The sequence below is a fragment of the Myotis myotis genome, unplaced genomic scaffold, assembly GCF_014108235.1.
Source record: "Myotis myotis isolate mMyoMyo1 unplaced genomic scaffold, mMyoMyo1.p scaffold_m19_p_1, whole genome shotgun sequence".
Lineage (NCBI taxonomy): Eukaryota > Metazoa > Chordata > Mammalia > Chiroptera > Vespertilionidae > Myotis > Myotis myotis.
Genome location: NW_023416313.1, coordinates 11,237,449 through 11,258,571, shown reverse-complemented (window position 1 = coordinate 11,258,571; position 21,123 = coordinate 11,237,449). Strand labels below are relative to the sequence as shown.

Genomic DNA, 21,123 nt, shown 5'->3' with positions numbered 1-21,123 from the left:
CAAACCATGACCTCCTGGTTCATAGGTCAACGCTCAATCACTGAGCCATGCTGGCCTGGCTTTTATCCTTTATTACATACCTGGTTTTTATCCTTTATTACATTGCATACTTTTATCAATATTAGCCTTGTTATTAAAGAATCTGTAAAGTCATTTTCAATGGCAAACATAATATTACATTGTATTGTTATTGTAAATTGTATTTGACTATTTGAGACCCTAAAACAAGAGGAGGTCAGTAATGTGAGGGCCTGGAGAGGCAGTTCCAAGAAAGAGAAAACAGCAAGTGACAAGATTTTAAGGAGGAAAGTCACATAGTTTATTCAGAGTGCAGAAGGAAGGGCCATTGTGATCATCAGAAAAATGGGTTGTTGTGGGGTCTGAACAAGATCATTTATGCAAAGCACTTGGCACATGAAACAGAATGAGTATGAATATATGACAAGTATTGACTCAGTTAAATTGATACTCCCTCCTGAGGAAGGCATATTGTCTTCCCCACACAACAGCTCAGAAAACTGAGCCACAGACCAGTCAGATAACTTTCCCATTATCAGAGCTGGGATTCTGACAACACAGCCTGCTGTCTGCACCATTTTATCAGGCTGAGCTGGGGCATGGGAAGATAATGTGAATTACTCAGTTATTCAGTGAGTAGTTATAGCCTTAACACAGATTAACATTTATATTTTAAAGAAAAAATATGTGTGCTCACACAGAGTAGAGTAGCTAGGGATTTCTTGATAATAAAACCATTCCTGAAATAACTAGTTAAAATCCTTAATCCTATATTTATCTACTCAACATATGCCTTTGGACATCTAATTGTAGCTCTTTTTCATAATGTGAATCACAGATCTTCACATTGGGAAGGATTGTGGAAAAGCATAGGTTTGGCCCTCTGCCTTAGGGAAAGTAAAACTTACATCCATTTCACACTTGAGGCAACTTTGGCCTCAAGATGCTGCAACAATTTGTGCAGAATTACACAACTAGAAATTGGAATAAAACACATACAGGCCCCCTTAGTCTTATGATACAGATACTCTTATTGAAAAGCTGCAAGATATGGGACTGTCATATCAATAGAATAATCCTTACTGAAAAATTTTCAAAAGAGAGCGAAGGCCAGTTTCATGGGGTTGCCACATAGAGAGATCTATTGGATTAGATACTTCTAAGCCAGTGGTTCTCAACCTTCCTAATGCCACAACCCTTTAATACAGTTCCTCATGTTGTGGTGACCCCCAACCATAAAATTATTTTCATTACTATTTCATAACTGTAATTTTGCTACCGTTATGAATCGTAATGTAAATATCTGATATGCAGGATGTATTTAGGCGACCCCTGTGAAAGGGTCGTTCGACCCCCAAAGGGGTCATGACCCACAGATTGAGAACCACTGTTCTAAGCAAAAAGTCATCATATTTTACATGCTATGAGTATCATACCTAGTGTAGCAACAACAATAATAACAGCCTATATAAAGAATACTAGAGGCCCAGTGCACAAAATTCAGGCACAGGTATGGTCCCTAGGCCTGGCCAGCAATTGAAGCGCAAGCGCAAGTGTCTGGCGTGGAAGGGAATGTCCCAGCTGACCTCTGGGCCTGGGCAGCACCTGGGCCCCTGGGTCCCCACGCACCCCCCTTCAGCCCCCTCTGCCTGATTCGCAGCACCCAAGTCCCCACACGGAGATGCAGTAAGCGCGGACGGACGTACACCACAGGCTGCGGTGCAGCGTGGGCCTCTGGGCCTCCCAGTGGTGCCGCACAGCAGCACACTCTCTCCTGGCTGGCCTTGCAGACTGGCTCCTGCGGGGAGCCCTACCTGCCCCTGCGGTCTCAACAGTTGCAGCCCGGCTCACCCGGAAGATGCAGCACGGGTGCGTCACCTGGAAGATGCAGCACGGGTGCGGGATGGGCTCCTCTCAGGGGCTTCCTTGGCGTGCGAGCCCTGACATCCTGGGGGAGGGCAACAGGGGGAGTGAGAGCAAGCTCAGTGGACACCCTGCACTCTCACCACATCTCCGTCCCGATTACCCCTGCCCCCAGGTAGCCTGCAAGAGGTTGCAGCGCATCAACGACGCCCATCATGTTCCACACCACCCCCTGGTGGTCAGTGCACATCATAGCGAGCAGTCAAACTCCCAGTCTCCTGGTCAAACGACCGCCTAAGGAGACAATTTGCATATTAGGCTTTTATTATATAGGATAGCCTATTTTATATATGAGAAAATGGATACCCAGAGAAGGGAAATAATTTGCTCAAAATCACAGAGCTATAAAAAAAAATCTAGGCTCTTCCTCCCTCACAAGCACACAACTCCTAAACTCTAAGGGACCCCACAAGGCTTGCAACCAGGGGAGCAATGGGCAGTGGCAATTCCTCCTAGGCTAACACCCTGAGCCTGTCTCCAAGGCCCCCTTTTCTCTGACTTACCAGTGACCTGAAGCAGCCACACCTAGTCTCTCCTGTTGTTCCTTTTATCCTAAGCCTTTCCTGATTTCACTGTCCCCAGATTTTGATTCTCAACATAATATAATAAAAAAATCTAGGATGAGAAACTGAACTCCAAGTCCAGTACTTTTCAAAATTGAAATTCTATTATTTACTATCAGTCAGGATCCATGCAGGAAACACATGGTCCACTTAGATGGGGCAATGGAGGGTAAATTAATGAAGGGATTATTTGCAACCGGCTGGAGTGAATGTTATCATTTCTAGACTGTTGCTTACCAGAAGATGAAGAAAACCATAGCTATAGCTGTAACTATCATAGACGTCTCCCCAGCAGGGACTCTGGCCTTGGAAGAGGAATACAGCTTCTATCAGCTCCATGCCACCGAGGAGGGGCCCCAAAGAATCAATACCACAGACTCTTCATTGTCCTCCTTCTTGGTCTTCTGTCGGTTTCCCATTGGCCAAACCCAACGGGTAGGAGTGCAGGTTACACCCATAGAGATCGCCTCACATTCTGTTGTCTTATGGACCAGAAGGTGGGGATCTGCAGGACCAGTGACAGTTCTCAGAGCCAGTCACACTGCTCTTCTTGTAAGATATGTGTTCCCAATTCCATGACATCGTGGAGGCTGACAGCTGGCTCACACATATATATATTGACTTTGAGTAGATACAGGATTAAGGAATTTAACTAGCTAGTTCATGAATGGCTTAGAATCAAGAAATTCCTAGCTACTCTTCTCTATGTGAGCACAAATGCTTTTTCTTTAAAAATAAGCACTGTCAAATCTGTGGCTATATCTCCCCATTCACTAATTGAGTAATCCACCTTTTTTCTCCATGCCCAGTTCTTTCCCTATTTATCCAAGGGACATGATGGTGACCAAAGATTACTTACTAGATAATGGTAAGGAATAAATGCAAAAAAAAATAATAATAATAAATAAACAGTTGATTGTGTGTGTGTGTGTGTGTGTGTGTGTGTGTATTTTAATTTAAATTTGCTTTATAATAACACTAGAGGCCCGGTACATGAATTCATGCACCAGTGGGGTCCCTCAGCCTGGCCTGTGGGATCGGGCCAAGACCAGCTCTCCAACATCCCCCAAGGGGTCCCAGATTGCGAGAGGGTACAGGCCAGGCCAAGGGACCCCACCAGTGCACGATCAGGGCCAGGGAGAGATGCAGTAGGTTGGCCAGCTGGGGAGGGACAGCAGGAGACTCCAGGGTGTGTCCAGCCCATCTTGCTCAGTCCCAATCGGCTGGACCCTAGCAGCAAGCTAACCTACTGGTCAGAGCATCTGCCCCCTGCTGGTCAGTGCATGTCATAGCGCACAGTTGAACGGCCTTAGCATATCATTAGCGTATTACACTTTGATTGGTTGAACGGCTGACTGGTCGACTAGACACTTAGCATATTAGGCTTTTATTATATAGGATTTACCCAGTAGCATCTCAGTGCCCTCATTCAATCAAAATACTTGATTCACCAAATTAAAGCCTTATTCCAGGGGTTTTTGTTGTTGATTTGAGCAGACACAGAAGAGCAAATGCAACAAGGTTATTATAAAGCTAGACTACTCATAACCCATAAGCCACCATCATCATATTGCCTTGTATAATTGCAAAACATAATTTCCTAATTCTACTTCAGGTTTTTGGTGTCAAACCCAGCATAACATTTCATTGTTTTGTTTCCTGGCAGCTTATTGATCATGAAAGTTTTAGATGCCTCTCTTGGCTGAGAAGCCATCAGCATGTGGCTGTTGGATTTATTTTCAAAAAAATAACTTGAGCTGCCAACATGCTGCCAATTAAAAATACAACAGTAACCTCCAGGAAGTTTATAAAAAAATATTTAGCCTTCTGACAATGAATTAATCTCATGCTAACTCCTTAGTGACTTTAGCTAAAAGCTCTGACCTGGGCATCTAGTCAGGAAATTTTTTGGATGAACAGAAACATAACCTGCGAGGGTTTATAAATTTAATTTGCATGTATGAAACAAGGTCCTTCAACTTTATCATCTGTATGAGCTAAAAAATTTTGTCATAGAATTTTCAGATGTTATTTTTACTTATTTAATAAGCATCTAACACTTACTATGTGGCTGGTACAGTTCTAAGTGCTTTGCATATGCCCTGGCCAGTGTGGTTCAGTGGTTGGGCATTGCCTGGTTTGATTCCTGGTCAGGGCAGGCTCAATCCCCAATAGAAGACATACAGGAAGTAGCTGATGGATGTTCTGCTCTCACACCAATGTTTCTCTCTCCCTCCCTTTCCCTTCCTCTCTCTCTCAAAAAAAAATCAATTTTAACAATCTTTAAAAAATAAAAAAATAAGTGCTTTGCACAGTTTAATTTATTTTATCCTTAAAATAGTCCTATAAAATGGACACTCTTTATTATTCACATTTTACAAAATAGGCAACTGAGGGATGAGAGGCTAATTCTCTTGCCTGAATCACCTCATTAGTAAGAGGTGTGGGGGCAGGGGCAGAGTCTGTGTACTTTTACCAGTTCTCTAGTTACATTCAATGTTTTGGTCAGTTTTACAAAAAATATATATATATTTTCCACCTACCTACTCAACATAGGGCACCCTTGCGAAGCCCATATTGTCCAAAGAGATTGTGTTCTGACCTCAGTCTGATCATGCACAAATGAAAAGTGCAGGCTGTGCCTCATCTCCTAGATCTAACCTTGCAGGAATATTGAGGTGGCATTAGTTATTTCTGGCTGGGGCAGTGGATGTTCCAAAGCTAGCATTTAATTTCCCTTGTTCCTGGTACTTCACTGCTCATGGAAGGCAGCAAGTGGGAAAATTGGAAACTCTACTTAATCCCGTTTTAATACCAACCAGCCTGTCGCTTACTGTAAACTTGTGTTGTAATAATTAGAATAGTTGCCCCTTCCCTTTGTATGGGATGTTACAGGTTTTAAAATTATTTCTCTTGATTATCTTATATCATCCTCATAAAGCTTCTGGGAGAATAACACATCACAGGAATTATAGCCTTCATTTAACAAACTGAAAAAAGGAGAGAGTAAGTGGCTTGTTCGAAGTTGCATAGCTGTTTAGTGACAAATAGGAAGACGGGCTTTTCTTTTTAGTTCCTGGTCTATCATGTATCTACCAGGAATCTTCATTAAATCATGAGGGAGTCTTGGTATAGGAAAGCCAGAGGCAGGAACCCCAGGACAGCCATGTCCTGTTGGCAGGTTTAGTAGATTTCATGTAGATAAAGAAGACATTTTTGGAGCACTATGTGAAAAGTAATAGTGCCCGGAACAGGGGAACACATAGATCATGATGTCTGAAGGCTGACCTGGTACTGAAATAAACAGACATATATATAAAGATCACTCGCATATAACAAATTTAAGAAAAATGCTGTGAGAGGCAATGCTAGAGAGGTAAAGAGTTACAAAGTTAAGAGCGATAATGTTGGGATTGCAGGGGTGGGCAAACTTTTTGACTCAAGGGCCACAATGGGTTCTTAAACTGGACTGGAGGGCTGGAACAAAAGCATGGATGGAGTGTCTGTGTGAACTAATATAAATTCAAAGTAAACATCATTACATAAAAGGGTACGGTCTTTTTTTTCAATAGTTTTATTCATTTCAAACAGGCTGGATCCAGCCCGTGGGCCGTAGTTTGCCCAGGGCTGGATTAGCCTATTTGGTCCAAACCCCGGTTCTGGGACTAGCTATAGAAACCTCAGGTAAGTTTCTTACCCTTCATGAATTTCCATTGCCTTCTGTGTACAGTGGAAATAATAGTAGCCAATATTATATGTTCACCCGAAAGTTCAAATGAGCATGTGAAGTGTTTACAACAGTGACTGGCTAATAAGTGGTTCCTAAATGTTGGCTGCCATTGCTGTTATTCTATACCATGATGATCATGACTCCTATAGCCACAGATGTGAGACTGAGTCTCTCCTCAGTGCATTTCACAGAGAGACTATTTCAGCAGTGCTCTTTGGAGAAGAATCATCATTTCACTGGAGACAGAAAAAGCAGGAGGAACATTCTAGGTACCTGAAAAGATAAAGCTTAAGACAAAAAGAATAAGAAGTAGGGAGAAGAAGGCTGAAAAGGTGCGCTGGGACCAGAGTTTGTAGGTCCTTGGTGCCAACATCAGTCTGGACCTTACTCTGCAGTAAAGGCTGAGGTGATGGGGAATTACCCAACACTCGTATTTTTTTATTTCTATTTCAGCTTTATTGAGTTATTTGACATATAAAATTGTAAGATATTTAGTGATATTTCTCTTGATTATATCATCCTCATAAAGCTTCTGGGAGAATAGCACATCACAGGAATTATAGCCTTCATTTAACAAACTGCAAGGATTTCCATCATTTAGTTACTTAACACGTCCATCACTTCACATTTATTTAGTGTGAGGTGTTTTTTTTTTGGAGGGGTAGTATATTTAAATTTTACTATCTTAGAAAATTTCGATTATACAACACAGTGTTATCAAATACAGTCACCATGTTCTACATTAGCTCCTCAAACCTTATTTATCTTATAGCTGAAAGTTTGTCCAGTCTTGCCCTATTCCCTCCCTCCCCCTCCCACCCACCTCCAGTCCTTGGCAACCCCTTTTTCATTCTCTGTTTCTATGGATTTGACTTGTTAATTTTACTTTTAAATATTCCATATATAAGTAATATAAAGTATTTGTCTTTCTCTGTCTGGCTTATTTAACTTAGTGTAATGCCCTCAAGTTCCATGTTATTGCCTCAAACAGCCAGATTTCCTTCTTTCTCATCGCTGAATAACATTCCATTGTATATCTATACCAAGTTTTCTTTATCCCATACATCTCTTGATGGACACTTAGGTTATTTCTATATCTTAGCTTTTGTGAATATTTCTGCAATGAGCAAGGGAGTGCAGATATCATTTTGATATACTGTTATTTCCTTTGGATATATGTATGCCCAGAAGTTTGATTACTGGTTCAAAATGAGGAATGTATCCTTTTTTGTTTGGGTTTTGAGATGGCTAGAGTTAGCCAAGAGTCAAGGGAGCTGGACACAAGCCCTACCTTCGAAGAGTTGATGGTGAACTTGCAGTCAGAGAAAAGACTAGCAAAGAATCAAGAGTAACGTTTAATACAAGACATGAACAGGGTGTCAAAACTGTCAGCAAAAGCCAGCTGGGTATTGATTTCTGAATCAAGGAACCAACTGAAACTCAGCATGAGAATATGACACAATAATAACTCATGAAATCTGCACTTAAATGAGAGAACTAAACAATGAAGTGAAATCACTAACCCAAGACCTCACAATTACTCTGTGTCGAAGGAGGGGTTTCACCTCAGGGTAATGCCACAATTACTCCATTGGGTCTTCACCATAGGCTTTCCTGTCTAGAGAAGAGGGCAAATGCCTCAATCTAAGGGGGTGGTCATAGAAGGGAGAAGAAGGACTTGAAACGCATGGCGAAGGTGAGGAGCAATTGGTGGTACTGAGTGAAAGATAGAAAGCCTACAAAGTGCTTCCACCAGAGGGATACCGGTGTGTTAAGCAAGACGAGGAACAGAGAAGGCCATGAAAGTTAAGAAGAGGTGATCATTTGATTTTAGACATGGTTTAAAGTGTCTGAAGAACACAAGCCATTCCCAGAAGCAAGCTTTATTGTCAGTTTTGTACCTTTTTTGTTCAGGTTACCTGTGTGATGAAATCTTTTTTCTTCCCACTTGATTTTTTTCACTATGTTTTTTAATTGCTAATTTGGTCCAAAAGGGATAGAGTGATGACTACTTATAAAAAGCTACATAGAGGTTTAGATTTATTTTATTTTATTTTTCATAATGAAGATTAGTGTGTGTTTTTTTAAATATATTTTTATGGATTTCAGAGAGGAAGAGAGAGGGATAGAGAGATAGAAACATCAATGATGCAAGATAAGCATTGATTGGCTGCCTCTGCATGCCCCCTATTGGGGATCGAGCCCACAACCTGGGCATGTGCCCTTGACCAGAATTGAACCTGGGACCCTTCAGTCCGCAGGCCAAACCAGCTAGGGCTAGAAGTTTAGATTTAAAAAGCTTTCTCTGTTTCTTTTGTCTCTTATAGATGATTTCATAATTGGTCACTTGTGCAGTTTCCAGTAGGAGTCATAAATACCTATTGTCCACTTGCTTTGACCTGAAGAGTAATATTTGGGCTAAACATTAACAGAAGCAAGGCCAATTTCTGCTGTTGTCCTTTATACACTGACACAGGAGCCTAACACTTTAAGCAGACTCAATTTTACACCCCACCAGGTCTATAAAATTGCTCTGTTATCTGCTTAGATTGCAGGGTTAAAGTTTAACCGTCTTACTTCCAAATTGCTTTTTTTGCCAGGGGATCTAGAGCTGCAAGCGTGATGGGCAGAAGCCCTTTCAGGGAACACTGGCCCATCTTTGCTTATAAAGTTTCAGAGGGAAAAAAAAAAAGAACAAGACAGCAAGTTCTGGAGAATAACTGACAGAAGAAACCTTATTCACCTTTTAGCAAAACATTTTCCTTGGAGACTTGGGGTAGAAAAACAACTCCACAGTACGTTTTGTGTTCCCTGAATCTGCTTAGAGGTGGCACATTCTCCAGTGAGTGTTCCTGAAGGTAATAAAAATCATGTTTCATTGAGCTCAGTGGCAGGGTAAAGTCAATCAATGCTTTAGGTGAGCAGAGGCGGCAAAAGCTCAATAATAATAGCAGAAAGCATGCGTATGGATTCTGATGGTGCACCATACACTATGCAAAATCCTTTACATACGGATTCTATTTAATCTTCGGAATTATTCAGGTGCCATTATGATCACCATTTAACAATTGAGGAGAATAAAGATTTGCGGTTTTAAGTGACTTGTCCCAAATTATAAGGCAGAGCTGAAACTCAAGCCCAAGTCACTTAGTCTTTTGACACATTTTTATCAATACCTGCCACACAGGAGACATTAATCTTGGTGGTGAGGTGGCAGCCATGAACAAGCCCGTGAACCCTGGAACCAGACTTCAGACTCTGACTGTGGCACTGTGTGACCGAGGGCAAGTTACTTACTCTCTCTGTGCCAGTGTCTTCATCTTTAGAACATAATACAGTGTGCTCATGGGAACTTTATGAGTTAATGTCTGTAAAATGCTTACACAGATCAAATGCTATGAAGGGTGGTTTGCTAATATTATTACATTTTTAGAACAAAGAGGAGAAAGTCCATCAAAATTCAAGAGAAGCTCTACTGTTAGGGCATTGTTCCTTTAGTGTAGTATCACAGGCTATCTTTCTTTACCTCACTTCATGTTTCACTACTTTTTAAATTTTTCTCTTTGATCATAGTTCCTCTCAGCTGTTGCCTTTCCTGACAACAAGAATATCTTAGAATATCAATCTTTTTAGTCTGTCTCTCTGTGCAAGTTCAATCACATTTCTAGTTTCCTTCTGCCCTCACCCCAGCGTTTTTACTGTAGATTTTCTCGCTGTGTATGACTGGCAAATAATGTTTATTTCCCTCACTTACCAAAAAGCAAGTAGGACCCTACCACCTATAAAATAATACCTCTTTTATAAGGGACCCTTCATGACTTGTAATAATATGGATAATGCTAATAATAAGCATTCCAATAGGTGATTATATTTTAAAATCTAAGCTGTGTAAATAGTAATTAATGTTTATAAATAAGGTAGATACAATGCATTCATATGTGCTGTGAGCAATTTTCTTCTGAGTAGTTATATTTCATAACTGTTTGAATTAAATCACAACATTGTAAAATAATAGGTTCTCCTGGAATAGAAATTGCAATGTTATTGCCAACAAACACCTCTAACACATTCAAAATAATTGGCTGTTTTCAAAGTACTTTTCATTTTCCATGTGATATATGAATATTAAATAGGATAAAGTACAATGATAAAGGGCTTTTTTGGTCCTGGCATACTTTTAGGCTCAGAGGTGAAGAAACACATGTTTGAGTGACAGAAATTGGAGGGGTCCCAGTTGGTCTGGGTGGTCTGGGAAGTGGTAGGACTCCACAGTGTTTTGATGGATGGGTTGCTTTCTACTCATGACCTGTGCACCAACAACTTGGAGTTAATTGCTCGTACACCTTCCATGTGGCTGAAAATAGCTCCTGGTGGGTGGATAGGTGAGTGGTTGTGAAGATAAGAAGAGTTGAGAGTAAGACATTTGAAGTTGGCAGAGTTTAGAGAGTTGCTTCCATGCTGGCCAGCATGGCTTAGCGATTCTCTCTCATCATTGATGTTTCTATACCTCTCTCCCTCTCCCTTCCTCTGTCTATAATCAATAAAAATGTATTATATTTTAAAAAAAGAGTTACTGCCAGAGCCTGGCCCAGGTCTAAATTCTCCATCCAGAGAAGTCAAATATAAGAACAGGAAGAGGAAAGACATGTTTGTGTCCAATCACAGCTCCCCCACATATCAGCTGTATAGCTGTGCACTCTTGAGCAAATTCTTTAACCCTCAAAAATCTCTTTCCTCAATTGATTATAATGCCAAACCATTTGAGCATCGCTGGGGGTGGGACTAAGGAATGGGGCATTCTGAGTATATGGCTGTACAAGATTTTGGTGTAGAAAGGAAGGGAGGGGAAAAATTGCATGTCATGTAAAATGGCTTTGGAAATCTTCCTCCAGGCAACTTCATCTTTGTCCTGATGTGTCAGACTGAACATTGAACATCTTCTTATTTCAGAACTAGAGGCCCAGTGAACGACATCCGCAGTCAGACATCCTTAGTGCTGCCACGGCTGCTGTGCTCGCCAGCCATGAGCCCAGCTTGTGGTTGAGAGGCGCTCCCACTGACCATCAGGGGACAGCTCCTGCATTGAGCACCTGCCCCCTGGTGGTCAGTGTGCATCATAGCAATCATTCATTCTATCATTGGGTCTGTTTGCATATTACCCTTTTATTATATAGGACTAGAGGCCTGATGCATGAAATTCATGCACAGAGGGGCGGGGGGCTCCACGGCCCGTCCTGAAGCCCCCCTCCAGGCCACGCAGCGCGGTGGGCCTGTGCGCGCCTCCACTTGGGGGGCTTCCCCGGGCGGCAGCCTCATGTCCCAGTGGCACAAGTCCCTGCCCCCATCCCTGCCCACCAGCTCCTGTGCACACGCAGCCTGTTGAATGGTCGTGACTGGGACACTGTTAGGACCAATTAGCATATTACCTCTTTATATATATATATATAGCTTTCTCAGGAGTAGTTTCCAGTGCTGTAATCAAGAATCCTACAGTATTGTTTAGTATGAAGCTAAAGTCTGGAGTGAAATTCGTCAAACTCTTCTCTGATACCTGCCACTAGACCCCACTTCTAAATAATAACATGTAACATATCATTAGAAGGTAGTTGTTCTCATCATGACGTTATTGTCATTCTGATCAAGTCACTATTAAAGCAATTTAAGAAAGGGTCAACAGTAGGAGTAAAGACTCAGAGGGTTTTTTTTATAAATGAGATAAAGCAATGTAAGTCAAGCTGGCTGAATCTTTGGCTCAGACAAATCAATTTTAGCTCAAATAGAATTTTAAAGTTATACTATCTATAATCTTTTTATAATGAAAAATGGATAGATTTTTTTTAAGAAGGGTCATGTTTTATTGAGAAATGGACCTCCTTATAAATACAAGGTGGCGTGGTTGGGGTGCTTCAAGTAGTTATGCATTTGTTTCACGTTTTTTATTGAGCGCTTTTAGATGCTGTTGGACCAGTGGAGCCAGTCGTCTGTCAGATCCTAGGAGAAGCCATGGAGGCAATGGCCTCACAGTGTTATGACATGATAAGGCAAGGACTCGATTCTGTGTGCCTGACCTGTGTACTGAACCACTTTCATTTTTAAAATCTGATTTTTTTTTTCATAAAATGGTTTTATTTCAGCATTACAGGCCTTGCTTATAAACATGTGTATTAGGACCACAGGCCTCACATTCATGTTTGTTTATAAAGAAAGATGTTCTGTAGCTGTGTTCTGGAGGGTATGGCTTGACCTCGGGTAGAGAAAAGTGCACATAATTATGAGTTGTGCTGTAATAAGATTCTACTGTATTTTAAGAAAAGTTGTGAGAAAGGGGAGAAAGATTACTATTTTTGAAACTCATTATGTTGTTCCCAAGTGATTTGAATTCTAATTTCTAGCCCAACTGTGTCATGGCCTAAGAGAACTGTTGACTCAGACATAGAGACTTAAATCTAAGGTGCAAAGAACAAAAGGAGACAGCCAGGAAGCTCAAGGGGTCTGGGTTTGGGAATTTATTGTCTGATTAAAATGAAATCTCTTAGAAGATGCGTGAATTAAAATACTATTTGTATTCAGATTATCTCAGGATGCAAAGGCGGCACTGGAATTAGCAACGCATCGAGGTATGTGTTAACCGAGGCCTGGAGATGATTCAAGAGGCCAGAGTCCCACATGGTGCTGGTTTTCATTCCAGACAAACCCCTCAGCCTCCTGGGACTTAACATTTCTCAGCGATAAAATGAGGAAGGGCAAACAACCTTTCATGGTCTTTCCAGTCTGAGATTTCATCACTTCCACACCTTATTCTACTTTTTCTGATCAGCACATCATTGACCACCATCCTAGTGATCAGGGTGGCTGGCATGTTTCCCCTGAGGAGTTGGGGTTCAGTGGCCACCTGGTTTGTGATTTCAATTCTTTTATTCCCCAGGCTTTTAGACCAAAATATATATAACTGTTTCTATCTCAAATAGCATGTTGACTAAACTCACAATCTTTGGTGTCAAAAAACAAAACAAAACAGGGATTAAATCCCAGCTCTGTCACTTACTAGCTGTGTGACCTTGAGTAAGTTGTTCAAGTTCATTGAGTCCCAGTTTATTCTTTGTAAAATAAGGGCAATAACAACTAGAATTTTTGTCAGTATCAGAATGAGATAATATACAGCCAGGCTTGGAACAAAAGCTCTCTATAGGATGGTGGTTTTTATTAACAATCTCAGTCAAGTGCTTAGAAAGATTAGAGTCCTTGTCTGCTTCATTACTAACCAGCCACCTGACCTTGAGCAAGCCACTTAGAATCCCCAAGCCTCATCTGTAGATTGGGGATGATAATCACTTCTTTAATGGTCATGGTAAAGAATAAATAATATGATTGACTAACAAGTTTCCCAGCACTCACTGGGCAAACTTGGTGAATATCAAGACCTGCTTTTATTCTTATTGTGTGTCATTTGAATCCAGTTCCAAGTTTGCTCAGGCTGCCAGAACAAAATGCCATAGACTGGTAGCTTAACCAAGAGAAAGGTATTTTCTCATGGTTCTGGGACATGAAGTCCAAAATCAAGGAGCCCACGGGTTTCTTTTCCTGAGACCTCTCCCAGTGGCTTGCAGATGGCTGCCTTCTTGCTGTGTTTTCGCGGCTTTTCCCTATGCATGTGTATCCCAGGTCTGTCTCTTTCTCTTTCTCTCATCTTTATAAAGACACCAGTTACATTGGATTAGGGTCCCATCCTTATGCCCTCATTTAACTTGACCTCCTTAAAGGCCATATCTTCAAATATAGTCATATTGGGAGGTTAGACCTTCAACATACAAATTATACAGCAACACAATTCAATCCACAGAAGGGCCAGAAATCAGACAGCACTATATTAAAGAGAAAGCCGGAAGTAGGAAATGAACCCAGTGGAGAAAGTCAACTTCTCTGAGACATTTGACAATGCAGGGAGAGAGAGGGTGTCATTAATTTTATCATTGTTAAGAGAGCAAGTGGTGCCCTAACTGGTTTGGCTCAGTGGATAGAGCGTCGGCCTGCGGACTGAAGGGTCCAGGGTTCGATTCCGGTCAAGGGCATGTACCTGGGTTGCGGGCATATCCCCAGCAGGGGGTGTGCAGGAGGCAGCTGATCGATGTTTCTCTCTCATCGATGTTTCTAACTCTCTATCCCGCTCCCTTCCTCTCTGTAAAAAAAACAATAAAATATATTAAGAGAGAGAGAGAGAGAGAGAGAGAGAGAGAGAGAGAGAGAGAGAGAGAGAGAAAGTGGCAAAGCAGAAGGAACATGTTTTGTCATTACAGACTTGGATGTAAATCTTTTCTCTCTTTTTTCTCCTATGTGACATCTCACCACTCTTTTTTTTTTTTTTTTACTTCAATGAGACTTGGTACTCACATGTGTAAAGAATAGACAATGATAGCTCATCTTGGAGTTACTGCAAGGAGTACAATAATATTAATAGAGCCCGTCTCCTGACATCTAATAGGAGCTCAATAAATGCTAAGAACTATATTAAAATCCCTCCCCCCCCAAATGCATGCTCTTTGGTGGTGGCTGAGTCACATCATGTATTTTGCAGCAGAATCACACTGTGCTCTGCACAGAGTTTGCCTCCGGGAATCAGAGTTTGGATTGGATTAGATGATGTTGCATTTTTAATTTATCATAAGCTGGTGATTGCTGATGATTCCAGGTGTGTGTTTAGAGCCTGTCAGCCTCCTGGAAATAGAAACAGCCCTCTGGCAGGCAGGAGTCATTAAGAAGTAAGGTACCAGTGAGCTGGGAAAACAAGAGAGCCTGCAGGTAGGCACTTGAAGTGTGCTGCTTTGAATATTGCATGTGCTGCTTTGAATATTGCATGTGCTGCTCATCCTATCACACACGCTTAACTCAATTACATTGACCCTCTGGCCCCAGGACTCTCATCTCAGTCTTGGCATATACAGGTCTGCGACAGCTGGGGAAGCAACTGTGCTGGATGTGTGGTTCAGACTGCTGTGTGGTTACAAAGGCCAAAAAGTTAATGCGCTGTTTTGTTTCTTCCTAGTGGAAAGGGCATTAGGTTTAGAGGAGGTTGTGCTATGATTCAAAGGCTACTCAGAAAATCTGATTAAAATTTCCTCTACTTCTGCCTTGCTGTGTTTCTCAGAACAATGCGCAGTCAACACAGTGATTCCAAAGAAGGCGTTTAAGGGCCACCAGTGGCCCACAAACCTCAGTGTGAGACATAATTTTCTGGAGGGCAGCTAAGGTTCCAGGGACGCCAGAGGCATGGAAACTTTAGCAGCAATATCATTTGTTTATTGACTCATTCATTCGTTCACCAAATAATGCTTGAGCCACGATGGGATATGAGACTCTATATCAAGTCCAGAGGACGTCCAGATCTGTAAGACATTACTCCTGTCTTCAGGGAACTCACAGTAGAGAAGACAGACACAAGCAGATCACAGTGTTTTGCTTTACATGCGGGATGAGAGAGAGGTAGAGTGGAGACCTCTGACCAGGGAGTCACCAGTCTGCATGCTGGCGGGATCGGGAAGGCGTTAGAGAGGAGGCAGGAATATTACAATAGGCCATGAAAGATACACACATTTCACCAGGTGGGAAAAGGACAGAGGAATATTTTAAGCTGAGGAAATCACACTCTGAATGGTTCATAAGGCGCTCATACCAGGGCATTTTTCAAGAAAGCCAGAGTCTTTCTATTTGCCATTGCTTGTTTACATTAGGCCTGTTCTGTGGAACGTATTTCTCCACTGGCAACGACAATAACTACCAGGCAGCCCAAGCCACTGGGCTCACAGCAGTCGTAGGGAGTGCCATCTTCCTTCATTCTCTCTGCTCAGCACCCGTGGAGTAGAATCCACTTATTCGCGCCGATGAACAACAGGGGACACTGAAGGAGTCCGTTATGGCATTTTTTACTTGCCTCACAGAGCCCAGCCCGAGGCCAAGCTGTTAATGCCTCGCTGCCTTTCACTGGCTACTTCCTTTCCACATCCTTTGCTGCTGTTCTCAACCTGTGGGTCGCGACCCCTTTGGCGGTCGAACGACCCTTTCACCGGGGTCGCCTAAGACCTGCATATGTACCTGCACATCAGATATTTACATGACGATTCATAACAGTAGCAACATGACAGTTATGAAGTAGCAACAAAAATAATGTTATGGTTGGGTCACAACATGAGGAACTGAATGGAAAGCGCCAGGAGATTGAGAACCACTGCTTTAGAGGCAAACCACCAAAATTCTCATCAATTGTATCCTTGTCAGCTCAGAGTTACTTACTCTTGGTCTTGCCATTTTTTCATGTCCCTCTTCTTATTATCTATCAATCACTATTCTGCAGCTTTTCCAGACCACTGTTGCAAAATAAATTATTTTGATACGAAAAGTACAAAACAAATATTTGCTTTCACATCCCCTTTTTCATTTTGACAAGCATAACCATTCCAAGTATTTGTTTCGTCGCCATTATTGGTCTTTCGTAAACTATTGGAGGGCAGTGACGAGGGCATGTGGAGATCAGACTTGCCCTGACCTTCATTTTCCTGCTAAGTGAGAGTTCTGGCCCTGAACTCTACTTCAGTGAGACAGGACAGTAAGTAGGTACACATGTTAGTGAAAGGCAGAATTATATATATTTTTTGGCTAATTTTATTGGGGTGACATTGGTTAATACAATTACATATGCTTCAGGTGCACAATTCTATGATACATCATCTGTTTATTTGTACTGTGTGTTCACCACCACCCAAGTCAAATCTTCTTCCTTTACCCTCTTCTACTCTTCTAGCTCCCCCTACCCCTTCTCCCTCTGGTAATCACGAGAGAGGCAGTGTTACTAAGTATCAAAAATGATCTGACTTTTGTAATCAACAAGATCTACATTTCCAAATGACACATGCAGGGTGGAATTGGGGGTACTGGTGGCCCTGGGTCCAGAGTTGATGAGGAGAAGCTCTTCTCCTGAGCTTCACCCCTGAGTTGGGAATCTGTAGCCAAGAGGAAGGAAGATGATGGAGGGAAGCCATGGCCTCAGTACTGGGCCTGGATGCTTCTGTCCCTGATGAGTTTCTTAGCTGAGGTTTGAGCTGAACTATGGCAGGAAGAATTCCTTAGGCCTCCATTGGGCCCCACTGCAAAGAGCTGGACCTCATTAAGGATGTTGTACTTTTTGAGACCCAAATATCCAGATCCTACTATATCCCAACACATCCCAATGATCCTAATGCAAATATGCAGATGTTACCAGATGTTACTTGTGGGGAAGAAAGGTTCTATGGATAAATACCCTTTGGGGTTAATTGGGTTAAACAAAGCTAAACAAAATTCTTTGCTGCAAGTTTTCTCTAAACCATATAGTCCTGTGTTTTGCTCCCAAACTCTGTAAATGTTTACATTTCCCAAATTTATGTGGACTGAAAATTAGTTTGCATAGAGCACCTTAGAGAAATGTTGTAAATATATAATTCACAAAGTAAAGTGAAATGTTTTATAATTTATCTGTAGCTGTGGATTTTCTTATCTGCAAAAAAAGGGTTTGGCCAGAAGTTCCCAGAGGCCCAGTCCATCCAGCGTGCACCCATGGAGACTGGGTTTATGCCAGACATATTGGCCGCTGATTTTTCTCACTTGATCTGACTACTTTATTTGCAGTCCCTGGAGAAATACTTTATTTCAGAAGAATCCTCCTGACTATTAGCAAAGGCCTAACTCATAGATGCACGATACAAGGGTGATGTTGATTGTTATTAAACTAAAATCCTGTTTTTATAACTAGTACTTGTTATAAATATACAAATCCAAGGTTTTAAGTTTTCCATTATTTTTTTTTTCACTTTTCAAACTTACTGGGAAATATTAGTATGTAATGTCTAATAACTAGAAACTATGAAAACATTATGTAGTATTAGCTTGGCTTCATAGTCTGAACTCTGGGAAATATACATATTGATTGGCAGTGTGAGAACCATTCCTCTGGAAAAATAATAGGCATCTAGTAAATGCTCCTTTGTTTTACTGTATAAGCATTGGGGAGCCGTGGCTGTTCTAAGACTCTGCTTGGTTTCCCTCTGCAGACAGCGTGGAGGATGAGCTGGAGATGGCCACCGTCAGGCATCGGCCTGAGGCCCTTGAGCTGCTGGAAGCCCAGAGCAAGTTCACCAAGAAGGAGCTCCAGATTCTTTACCGAGGATTTAAGAATGTAAGAACTTCCTTTTCAATTTTACCTTCACCCTCTTCTCAGAGGAGCATAGAGAAGAGAGAGGGGAAGAGGGCAATATACAGTTCTGGGAGAGCCCCCTCATCTGCACATTTCAGACCAGTCTTTCCTAGATGTGACTATTGTTGTAACCATTTGGACTATGACTCACTTGGGCACACCGATGCTCATACATTGTCGGTACACATAAAGCAAGAATGAGCAAAGGAGAAAGGTTTACTCAATTCAATTCTTAGTATTTCTTTTTCTTTTTCAGCCATAATAACATAACTTCAATAAGCCCCAATTATCTCTATTTTTAAACTATAGTCTGGTGTTTGACTGGAAACTTGGCTATAAATCGGGCCCATCAAGGAAGTCCCTCCCTTGCATTGGGGAAAAGTCACCATAAATTCAGTAGTTTCTAAAAGACCATGCTGCTACTAACTGGACCACAAGTGTCTGTAGGTACCCCCTGCATCCAGTTCTCTGTGATCCAGGTGTGACTATGGTAACGCTAATTGAGCTTTCAGAATATATTTTTAGGTTCCTTCATGCATATTACAAACAACCATCCACCATCCCTCTGACTCCAGGCCATCTGTCTCTATCCCATGTCTGCTCACCACTCTCCTTGCTTGGACTTGCTAAATGTTTCTACCACATTACTCTTCAAAAACATGGTTCTCTGCTCACACCCAGGCCTTTGTTGGGGGACACTGGGTGGGAGGGAGGAGCTATAATAAATCTGTTCACTGCACAGACACAGGACTCTCCTTAACAGGGATCTGGATGTGTAATGTATCTAGATGACACATACATAAACATGTATGAAGAGAAAGGGGCTTTAGAGTTATACCTACGCTGCTAGAATGCAGACTTCAGAGAGAGTAAGACTTACAATTTTTTAAAAAAAAGCAGCACTGACCACTGGCAGCAGCAAACCACTGAGTGAGTGGCAAGGATGGGGAAGGAAAGGATGTGAGAAAGACCAAGTCCTGGCCCTAAGTAAATCCTAAGGACAGACTAATACAATATACTATAGGCCCGATGCATGAAATCCGCGCAAGAGTAGGCCTTTGCAGACGCGGCGGCTGCCTCGATCCCTCCCTCGCAGCCGAGGTGGCTGCCTTGATCCTGCAGCTGCAGCCCTGGCTTCATCCAGAAGGTCTTCTGGAAGGACATCTGGTCAGTCATTCTGTTTTTTGGCTGTTCTGTCGATTTGCTTTTATTATTATAGATTAGAACTTCAAATGCATTCCTGTGAACATCTAAGCATCTCTGCTCTGTTTTAAGGTCTTATAATAAGAAAACACATTTCTTTTTAACATTGGACTGTGCATCAGATAAGAAAAATGGTTGCTGAATAAAGGAGAGTGTAATCCAACCTCCCAGCATCCCTGTACTCTTGATGGCTGCTACATTACTACTCCACTGCTGTCACTGTAGGTCACTCCATGTGGGGTCTGCTGCCTTGCGCCCCATTTGTTGCAAGCTGGAATCATGATTACTGCTTTCATTAACCTCAGGAGCCACGTCTGCACAAGTCTTATCCAAGTCACACTTCACAAAATATTTCCCAGGTTCCAAAGGCTGCATTCATTTATTTCTTTTATTTTTTCTTTGCCTACTTGCACTCTGTTTTTTTCTTTTTCTCCCCTCCCAACCTCTTTCCCCAACTTTTCTTTCCCCCTTTCCTGTCCTTCAGATCTCTTTTCTTTCTTCATCTCTCCATTCTCTCCATTTTTTCCCTTCCGTTGTCTCTTCCTCTTGTCAATTCTTGTCTCCTTTCTTTTACTCTTTCTCTTCCTTTTTCTCTATGTTTTTCTGTTCTCTTTGTTCATTGTTTTCTGCCCTCCCCCACTCCATGAGATAACTTTCCATCAGACCTTTATATGCCTAGAGCATATTTTACACACTTTTTTAAAACAAACGATCTCACAGTTTGCTCAGAAAATGTTAACTGGTGTCTCTGATAAATCCAACAAGAGTGGTCTTTTAATGTTTGTTTATTTTCCCTTGGTCAAATGTACAACTTAATTTTAAAATAACCCTAAGATATAGGGAGAAAGGCGCTAAAGCAGATCAGCAGCACTCATGTGTTACAGGATGGCAGCATCGGAACCAGCTTGCCATCACAGAAAGCAAACCACCTACCCTTAGTTTCCTGAACACCAATTATCTCAAGCCCTTAAGATAGAAAAAATCATTTTCCTGGAACCAATTAAGATATTCACTTTTAATGAAACCTTTTAAAACTCTCCATGTTTTGATTAAAAGGATAAACTAGTCATCAACATCTTAAATAGTCACATGGAAGTGGCTTACCACAGCAAGGCACCTTGGGTAAAGGTCCCCAAAGTCCTCTTGTCTTTTTCCAGCACTGCATCTCTTATACCATTTCCTCAACTCTAACATAGATTTTTTAAAAAATAAGTTTGTTTGTTTTAGTTTTTAATATATTTTATTGATTTTTTTACAGAGAGGAGGAGAGAGGGATAGAGAGTTAGAAACATCGATGAGAGAGAAACATTGATCAGCTGCCTCCTGCACACTCCCTATATGGTGACAAGAGAAGATTTGACTCTGGGTGGTGGGCACACGATGCAATATGCAGATCTTGTGACATAGAAACTCACACCTGAAACCTATATGATCATGTTGACCAGTGTCACCCCAATAAATTTAAT

At 41.7% G+C, this 21,123-nt stretch overlaps 1 protein-coding gene across 4 annotated transcripts in view; it reads left to right on the top strand.

The window, feature by feature from the left end:
* Positions 1-21,123, top strand: part of KCNIP4 (potassium voltage-gated channel interacting protein 4) — a 953,844-nt gene that overhangs the window by 854,433 nt on the left and 78,288 nt on the right. For all 4 annotated transcript variants that reach the window (XM_036330079.1, XM_036330059.1, XM_036330070.1 and 1 more), the window contains one exon: positions 18,312-18,436. In XM_036330079.1, the coding sequence (XP_036185972.1) occupies positions 18,312-18,436 (125 nt within the window). The remainder of the gene's footprint in view (positions 1-18,311; positions 18,437-21,123) is intronic.